General features: G+C 43.0%; 1 protein-coding gene across 2 annotated transcripts; it reads right to left on the reverse strand.

Moving 5' to 3' along the window:
• Window positions 1–2,035: 2,035 nt before the first annotated feature.
• Window positions 2,036–9,418, reverse strand: gdf6a (growth differentiation factor 6a). Of its 2 annotated transcripts, none has more exons than XM_082550444.1 (2): window positions 8,538–9,418; window positions 2,036–4,378 (listed from the first exon to the last, which is right to left on the reverse strand). In XM_082550444.1, exons 1-2 carry the CDS (start codon window positions 8,896–8,898, stop codon window positions 3,480–3,482), a joined length of 1,260 nt encoding a protein of 419 aa, XP_082406570.1. In that variant the 5' UTR covers window positions 8,899–9,418; the 3' UTR covers window positions 2,036–3,479. The 2 variants fall into 2 exon arrangements, with proteins under 2 accessions (XP_082406570.1, XP_082406569.1); XM_082550443.1 differs by having other exon boundaries at window positions 2,036–4,441.
• Window positions 9,419–9,757: the final 339 nt, after the last annotated feature.

Here is a 9,757-nt window from a genome sequence, read left to right on the forward strand (position 1 = left end):
TGGAGGTCAAATAAATAAATTATATGTGAGGAAAGAAAACTGTTAAATAAATTGACTGTATTCTTACTGGAGTGTATCAGTAGCAGTTTAAAAGTCAGACCTCGGCCAAATCTAAGCATTCTCATCTGTGTTTTCATGTCTCCAGTGAGCAAGTCAAAGCACAGCATCTAAGCCTTCGCAGAGCATTTTCTAATGCTTCTTAATGCCGGTTTAATACGTTTCTGTACTCGCTTAGAGGTCCCTGCTGTCTGGACGATCAGTGTGATTTATGCCTTTCCTGTCGCTGCTGAGGGCATCACTGATAAGAGAGCCGTTAAGTATGAGGTGCATTTATGTCTCCAGAAGAGCCGAGACATTTTCTAAACTCTTGGAGACGCTCCCGGGCTTTCACTGAGTACAGCACCTTGTAGATCTTCACTTGGGCAGCCTTACAGTTCTCTCAAGAGGAGCCTCCATGCACAGATGTGGGGTGTCAAGACTATTTGTGTTATACATTCTCCACATTTCTGATGAAAAGGACCCCTCTCTTTGCCAGTTTTGGTTTGCTTAGACTAATGTATTAGGACCGAGTTTCAAATAAACACAACTCTGGTTTTGTGCTCTCTCGCTCTCTCTCTCTGTGCTCGGTGTGGATGAAGGGACAATAACGCAGTTGTGATGGAGAACTTTATAGGAACGTTCAACTTAAGAGTGAGGGATTGAAGCGGGGTAAACAAAGCATTCCTTTCCCTTTCATCGCCATTTAACTGTTCCCTTAAAATCCCGTCTCACCTCCAGGCCAGTGCCCACCAGACCGAGGGACTTGTCAAATAAATATAAATCAAACAGCAAAGGTTTACTGCACGAGTTAATACGCAATAGCTTAGAAATTTCAACTTGATTGAGCAACTTTACAGTTTCTCTAATCCACAATCAGCTGCAAAGTCTTCATCTCTGGTGCGGAAAAGAGTCCTGTGGTGGTGCACCATATCTCTCACAGTAGCGCCCCGTTGATGGTTCTCCAGACATGTTTTGTGCATTTTATGTTCAATATAGGTATTTGTTGTGCCTGAAAATGAACAAATAACTGAAATGAATGAAATGATGAAATGTGGCCTGTTTGGGGTGGGGGGCATTTGGTTATACTCAGGGGAATGCTTGTTGTGTCAGTCATTTGCAGCGGCCGCTAAACACTTAGCATCCTCTGTTTCCGCGTAGCAAACATGTGGGGAGTGACATGATACTGTACAAGAGCCTGGACAACATATAACATTTCAAAGCAATTTCCTAATTGTTTCCAGGCCAAGGTCGATAGCACTCTATGGAAGCTATCCCTTCTTTCAAACTTTTTTATTTTCCTTCTTTTGCTTTCTTTTTTTTTCCTGTTTTCATCCACAGATTGGAAAACATTAAAGTATTAAGTAAACTTGACCCAGGCAGGACTAATTCATTGAGAAATAGCTGCATTCAGTGTCATATCAGCGACAGTCAAGTCAGTGGATTCCCCTCGCTGTGGATGGTCACCATGTGGGGCAATTCTGACACATCCAGTCAGTGCACACTTACATTTGTGGTCTGTGATGAGAACGTGTTCACTAAGACCAGATCTGACCTGCCAGGAAACGTGTATGTGGACCGGATGCACTTTGTACATCTCATTCAGGGAATAAAAGTAAAACTACTCAGAGAGACTCTAATGAAGTAGTATCAGGTGATTCTTTTTTTCTTCAGGTAATGAGAGGAAGGATTTTATTAAGATAAATATAGAATATAGATAGAATATTGCGAGAGTGGGAAAATGAATGAAAATGAAGGGTGGAAAATGCAAGGGATTAAGAATCAGTAATGCAAGCAATTTAGTGTATCAACAGATTAAAAAGACATCTTATTGCCTTCCCATAGCTTCCCCAGAAACTAATCCCCTGCAAAGTTCTTACTGGACTTAAAAACACATCAAATTAATGCAAAAGAATTTTTCTTAAAAGAATAGTTGGCATCAATCATCAGAAGGCCAGACTGGTGGGCTTTCTTTTGAATTTTATTTGTACAGTAATGGTGTGGAATATTAGCCAGTAATATATGTAAATAAATGATCTTATATATCATTGTAAAAGCTCTTTACACTCTAACTGAATGCACCTCCTATATGCAATTATGAGGTAGACATTAATAATGGTATTTTCCACCCTCTGCAAAATATCAATACACCTTAAATTACTCTTATCCACGTAAGAAATATATGATTATCATGAAAACTCTGTACATCACAAATAATAAAATAATTATAGAATAGAAATTATACCGATTTGAGTGCATTTTTGTACATTTACAAAGAAATGCCGTTTTCTCATTTCTTCATTCGTTGCACTTTGTAGAGTTCTTTTGGGGCGGGGGACTGTACAAGTATTTACAACTCAAACAAACAAAAAGAAAACGAACAGCAGTGCATTCAAAGCTAATGTGCATTTAAATAACGTCTCGTTTGCGAGTCCTTTTTCTTTTTCTTGTCTTTTTTTAATATTTTGTTTTTTCGTCATCAGAGAAGACGAATTCAGCTGACCACATGTCCTTGGCGCAGTCAGTTGTGGAAGTGCATTTTGTAAAGATGCCGACTTTTGAGCTTGAAATTACGCCTCAGTTATGTGTTCTTTCTTTCTTTTTTTCTTTCATTCACGCATTAAGTCTGATTTTGTGTCCTTTCTGTCCGTAAATGCGCCCTCTCCCAGCGCCTTTCAGATGGTCTCCAGTAAGGAAAAACAAGAAATCTCTTTGAAGGCATTGCCACCACCACCACCATCACGACCACCGTCTTATCACCTCTCCTCAGACCAGTCTGTGTTTGTGTTTGGTAGATTAGATCAACCCCTTCATTTTTTTTTTTTTATTTGTTTTTTTTTTACAACGGGCACTTGCTCGGGCCTGTAATGACTCCAGCTGGACAGTTACATTTGAGGCCTGGATGCACATACCCAAAAGAGTCCGGCCAGGCTGCCAGGATCACACGCTACAACAAAGCGCTGCTTAAAGGCAAAGCCCGCTGTCCTCGGCACGCACATGTGCGCAGTCGGACTTAATAGTTCCCCCCATCTCAATCAGAACGCCCTTCTCCTCGTGCCATGTGGACACATCGCACTTTTTGGGAAAAAAACAACAAGAAAAATCTATTTTATGATACTTGACGCCTAGTTGGGAAATATTGTGCTTAACACTTTAAGGCAGAGAGTGAAATTTAATGCGACTGAGTCTGAATAAATAAAAGATATGGCCTCGTGTGTGTGTGTGTGTGTGTGTGTGTGTGTGTGTGTGTGTGTGTGTGTGTGTGTGTGTGTGCGCGCGCGCGCGCGCGCGCGCATCCCTTTTGAATAAAAACAAGGCGCATCATGCGTCAAAACGCTTTGAGACCCATGAGGACTTTCTACCTTCAGCCTTGAACCCACTGAGAGTATCTTTAACAATCTTCTGTTGTTGTTTTTTGTTTTGTTTTTTCACAATAATGGCCGCTACCTGCACCCACACTGCTCCACCACCATATCCTCGTACTGTTTGTACACCACGTTATTGCCCGAGTCTATGTACAGGATGCTGATAGGGCTGAGTTTGGTGGGCACGCAGCAGCTGGGCGGGGTGCTGTTGGGGTCCATGGAGTTCATGAGCGTCTGTATGATGGCGTGGTTGGTCGGCTCCAGGTGCGACCTCAGGGGGAAGTCGCACACCCCCTCGCAGTGGTAAGCCTCGTAATCCAGGGGTGCAATGATCCAGTCGTCCCAGCCAAGCTCTTTGAAATTCACGTGCAGAGCCTTTTTGCTGCACCTGGATTTGGATTTCTTCCCGTGCCGCTTCCCGTGCCGGTTGCCCAGCGCCGTCCTCCTCCGCCGCCTGGGCCCTTCTCCTTTGGCCCCAGTCAGCGGAGATACCCCCTCCTCCTTTGCCACCTTCACTTCCTTCTCACTGACCGACCTCCGCGACTTGATCTGCTCCTTCATCTCGTTGAACAGGTTCTCCCTCTTCTTGGAGCGGGTGTAGGCCACCAAGATGGCCTTCTCCTGCTGGGACCGGCCGCTCCTGTCCAGCCCCAGCTGCCTCAGGTCGACCTCGGTGTCCGATTTGCCCAGTGTGACCCTTAGCTGGAGGCAAAGCTGGTTCTCCTGCTGATAGTGACGAGAGCGATGGGGGTGGTGATAATGATGCTGGCGCGCTTTAAACACTTCCCACACGTCCAGCACTTCCCAGCCGGCTTTCGTGGAATCCAGCAGGTCCAGGGACCTGGAGTCCAGCAGCTTGTCTGAGCGACAGGGGTAGAGCTGAATGTCGTAGAGGCCCGTCTTCTGCAGGGAAGTCTGCAAATCCCCGGGCGCTCTCCTAAATATCCTTAATTCCGCCCCGACCAGCTCCTCTTTTTCTGAAAGGGTTGAGACATCAAACAGATACTTTTGTCTTCGCAGAGGAGAGTGCAAAAGATCGTCTGCGGGGATAAAAGGAGAAAATAATTGCAGTCAGATTCACTTAGGGTGTACAGTGTTCAGAGGGAGGACGGGAGGGGTGAGAGGAAGGAGGGGGTCGGGGGGTGGGGGGCTCACATTCTCCCACAGAGGCCTTCTCTCTCTTTCTTGTTGTTCAAATGTCCACCCTGGACCTGACTGAAACAAACTGCAGCTGACAAGTCCCCAGTCTGGAGGGGAATTGAAAAAAGAAAACAACTCATACCATTATATGGAACTTAAAACAATTGTTTTTCTCGAAATGACGCCTTTTTAAAACTTTTATAGGGCTAAAGGCGGGATGAAGGTTAAGCTCACAGAGTTTATTTGAAAGCTTCCTTATATAAAATTTGCGGTTTCTTAATTTAATTTCCTGCAAAACGTGCACGTATTTTGAGATGAATTATAAATTCTGTCTTTTTTTTCCCACTTGATATCACATTTCTCCGAAAATCACGGGAATGACGTGAACACTTTTTATAAATATTTTTTTTTCGAACAAAACTCCAGAACAACCTGCCAATATTTGCATTCCGTGCCACTTTTAATCAAAGCCAGTGTATTTTCGCAAAAATACCCACGCTTTCGTTCAACATGCTGACAGACCGATCATTAATTTCCACTTCTCTGGCTGAGCAGAAGAAGCCTGAAACTATTATTTCCCTAAAAGTCTGAGAAGCAGCCAGAGCACCAGAAAAAAATGTATTTAGTTTTCTCTTCTTTTTTCTTTTTTGGAGGAGGGGGAGAGAGATTTATTGCTGAGTCTTGTTTGTAAGAAACCCCCCCCCCCCCCCCCCCCCCAAAAAAAAAAACAAAAAAAAACAAGGGGCTTTGTGATGCGAAGGGTCCTCAGCGCTGCCAGACACTAACGGACCAAGCGACATACTGTACACTCAGCTGAACAATACACAATTAATGCATTATTCCCCACTGGAGACCCAGGAGGTCAACAAATATTTCATCAAGGCGAAGCAATGAGACTGGAATTTAACACCGAGACAGGCTGCATGAGAAGGTGTTAGCACGTATTCAATTTCTCATTTAATGGAAGCATTTTATTTAATTTTGTGTGTGTGTGTGTGTGTGTGTGTGTGTGTGTGTGTGTGTGTGTGTGTGTGTGTGTGTGTGTGTGTGTGTGTGTGTGTGTGTGTGTGTGTTGAAAGGGGGAAAAACTGCATCTATGGCGAATTTTTTCGCCCTCACCGGTGCTTTTTACTGTTTTCGAATTTTACCCCAAAGGAGCTTCAACAGTTTCAGTAAAACACAAAAAAGTAATTTAAAAAAAAAGACGAAAAAATGAATTTAGATTTAATATATGAAATGTTAAAGTTTTATTATACAAATATCTCAACATGTTTCAACTGTTTGTGATTTACTGCGCACTTTTTTAGTCAAATCAGTATTTTATCGTGATTCTTTTTATTATTATTATTCATTCATATTATTAAAGTGACTTGGCTAGATCGAAAAGCCCTCGTGGTCTGATTTGTAAAAGTTACTCCATAGAGATATTTAAATGCGGTTGTCAGTTTCCCCTGTGATCTCAGCCGAGTCAGACAGTAAAAGCAGATTGAAACCTTGTGCTCCTTTCAGTGACTTTGCACGTCTGGTTTGCATTACTTTTTTTTATAAGACCTCAAACAAATCGAATACAAGTTCACCAAATAATTAACAGTTCTCAATTCCCATATTCCTCATTAAAGTACTTTCCCTCTTATATTTAATCTCATCCCTGCCAACGACAACATCCCCCTTAAAACGGGAAGGGGACTGTCAGTGACTGACTGCAGGAATTATTTTGTTATTTTTGTAGACAGTTAAAAAAGAAAGTTACAAACTTTTCTTCATTTGAGTATTATACACAAAGCCAATTTTTTCCATTATGCGTAACACGCTTGACGGCGGATAATTGGGGGAGAGTGCGGTAGATTTTATTGCGTGGTTAAAGCCTGCATCCTGTGCACTTTTTTGTGACCTTGTTGGTTGTATCTGAGCAAATGCAAACCATGTTTTTGTCATCTATGCCTGTTTAGAGAGAGAGGGGGATAGAGAGAGGGGGGATAGAGAAAGAGAGCGAGAGAGAGAGGCCAGGCTGCACCATCTGCGCTTTAATGAGTTACCCCAAGTGCCAAAAGTAATTTTCAGAATCGGGTTATTCTTTTCTGATCTTGCCTTTTCTGACCTCCAGGAAACACCGCCTGGTTAATAAGCAAATTTCATCTACCTAAAAAAAATGTAAAAAGTGTGAAAGCAAAAGAAGCTACAGGTCTTTTTTTAAAAAAGCTATCTCTGCACGCATGAGTCATGCGCAAAAGTTACTACTTTCCGCGTCAAAAAGCCTTCCCCCGTGTTTCCTGATGGAGGTGATTCAAATAGGGAAATGTCCCAGCTGAGGTTCATTGTGCAGGTTAATTCAGTGCAACACTTTAGGGATGCTGGGAGGAATCCCAGAAGTAACCGAAGGTACTTGAGCTGAAAGAACGGAAAGAAAAATAATTTTCCGTAATTAAAGTGGCGGTGGCAAAAAAAAAGAATACAAACCACTTCACAGCGACGAAACTTCCCTTTCGATTTTTTCCTCTCTCGTCATTTTTTTTGGTGATGTGCCCATTGTGGCCGAGTTGGGTCATTATGGGAGAATAGACAGTGTTTGATATGTTATGACATGAACACTCAATTAGATCACCGAGTTCAAATACTCCAGTCAGCCGTTCGATGCCAAGCAGCTCTCAGAGGGTCCAGCTCGGGGTCACAGCTAGTGACACATCACATCAAAATCACAGGAGAGAGTGAGGCGTTTTTCCTATCAAACCAGCTCACACTGCAAGAAATGGCTGCACGGACGAGCAAAACAAATTTACAATCACCCCAACAAAGTCTCTCTCTTTTTTTGTTTTTTTCTGTCTTAAAAAGAACACGAGCGTGAGAGAACCGCTTTTATTTTCATTGCGCATTTTTGGTTGCTTTCTATGAACTTGAAATACATCTATTTAAAAATCAATTTTCTTGACAAGCGAAGAAAAACATTTGATTATTAGTTAAATCATTTCAATTGCGCATCATTGGGGCTGATATGCTTCCACGGAACAGCTCAGGATGGACATTTTTTGCAGCGCGCAGTCTGCGTCCTGGAGCCGAGGCTCGGAGTGTTTCAGACAGGAGGGGACGCAAACAAAGATAGCTTTTATTTCTCCCTCAAAGATTAACTCGGCGTATGTCCCCTTGTGTGTGTTGGATGTGTTAGTGTTTATCAGATTGTGTTTGTTCTCGCGGGCCGGTCAAATCACTTGGTTACACACGTTAACTGAGCCAAACACCTGCTTCTCACACCGACCCGCTTCTTCCCCCGGCCCTCCCAGCCCCTCTTTGTCAGAACAAGTTGGTCAAACTGGGCACCATGAAGGCAACAGATTCCACGCTTTAATATATGTGGGACTGAGGTGCTTGCGTTTGAAACTCGGATAATTATTTAAGGATTCTTGGGTAAAAGAACCGAACACGAAACTCACAGCAAGTGTTTTAAGTTGGGGGGGGCAAAAGTTCTCTGTGTTCACGTGGAGGTTGGGAGCGGGGATAGCTTTTGCTACAGCCTGCATTGACAGTGATTTACAGCTTTCATCTAGAGAGCGCCTCAATTAGTGTTTTACTGTCGTGTTGCCCAGAGGTTAATTTAAGTGTAATATAATACTCGAAAGAAAAGTTACATGTTTCAGTCAACGGTGGGGAAAACACATCCAAAAATAAATAAATAAATAACCACGAAAATCAGCGCAGTGTTCAGGAGCAATGAATAAACCTGCAACTTTCAAATCTTTGCTTTTGTTCAGCACATTTTTTAAGAATCTCACTGGATACTGTGTGCGTAAAAGTCCGCCTGCACGGTGCTTTAAAGTGTGCGTAAAAGCAGCTTGTTCTTCACTCGTTATGCGTTACTGTCATTTCTTAGCAACATTTTAACAACCTCTACAAGGAGAATATTAAACCCGTCTGAAGGTGGGTGGGGGAGTGGGGGGGGGGGGGACTGTGCCACAAAATTATGCAAGACTGAGCTGATGGAGACAGCAGCTGAAAGAAACCAACCTGTTCCTCTGTCCACAAAACTTGTTATGGTGTTGGCAGATTTAGAAGAGCGGAAAAAGCTGGCGTTTAGTCCGAGTTTCTCTGCAGCAGAGTATGTCCTGTATATGGAGAGCATGTACTCATGCGGAACAATAGCGTCCTTTAGATCTTCTTTGTGGTGTCCCGCGACAGGATGAGAGGACGCGAAGATGTCTTTTAGGAATTTGGAAGAGCTTTGTCCATCCTGGTGTGGGATCCTGGCACCCCTGTTCCTCCTCGGCGCAGAGGGAGAGATGATAGCAGCAGACTGGAAACACGGTATATTCCCAAGGAAAACAAGGAGGAGGCCCAGATATATCGTAATGACTCGAAATGCGTCCATGGCTGGAACATTCACCGGGAGATGTTAATAAACTCAATTTTTTCCCTCCCCCGCGCAGTGAAGTTAAATTCGAGGAGCTGCGTGAGCCAGAGATGGTGTGCGCTTCAGGGTCTGAGAGCAGCTAACTTTTGCGCTCTCCGGCCGCACCAGAAGAAGTGCGTTTTTCGCTCTGGACTCCACACAAGAGCGGAGACTGTTGGGCCGAAAAGAAACACGCCCACATGGTGGCTCAGTGCAGGGCTTCCCAAACAATTTTATGTCACAGACGTACTATAAAGCGTGCATGCTAGAGGACAGAGTGAAAGGGGGAAATAACAGTGTGGGAAGGTTTGGAATGTTTTTTGATTTATCAGTGAGTAAAATGCGTGCACGTGATAAATCTGATTTACTGTGAATGGCAAAAACTCGAGTTGTAACATTTTTGACATTTCTGTCTGTAGCTTGGAGCTCTTTTAAGGTAGTGGATTCAAAATGTAACGCAAAGTATTTACACGTCTCTGCTATTAAATAGTGCAGCTATTTTCTCTGCAGCACAATTACCCATTGCATGGTATGGTCTCAAACACAGAGAGTGAAATGTTACAATTAACCCCATAGTCTGGGTTAGTTGTAACATATCCTGGGGGTGAAATGTAACGCAATGAAATAAGGGTACTGACAAAATCTTAAAATGTAATCTTTTTTATTCAACACCTGAATGCGCTTAGATCTAGTTATGTAGCTATGTGTGTGTGTGACAGAATGCAGAAATCTAGCGTTTGAACATATACCAACCCCTAAAAAAAAGACAAATTATGGAATTTTCAACAACTGAAAATTTGATTAATTGTGGTTGGTCTTTCTTGAGTTTGGCCTCATT

The sequence above is a fragment of the Aulonocara stuartgranti genome (assembly GCF_965226115.1).
Source record: "Aulonocara stuartgranti genome assembly, chromosome: 11".
In the NCBI taxonomy this organism is placed as follows: Eukaryota; Metazoa; Chordata; class Actinopteri; order Cichliformes; family Cichlidae; genus Aulonocara; species Aulonocara stuartgranti.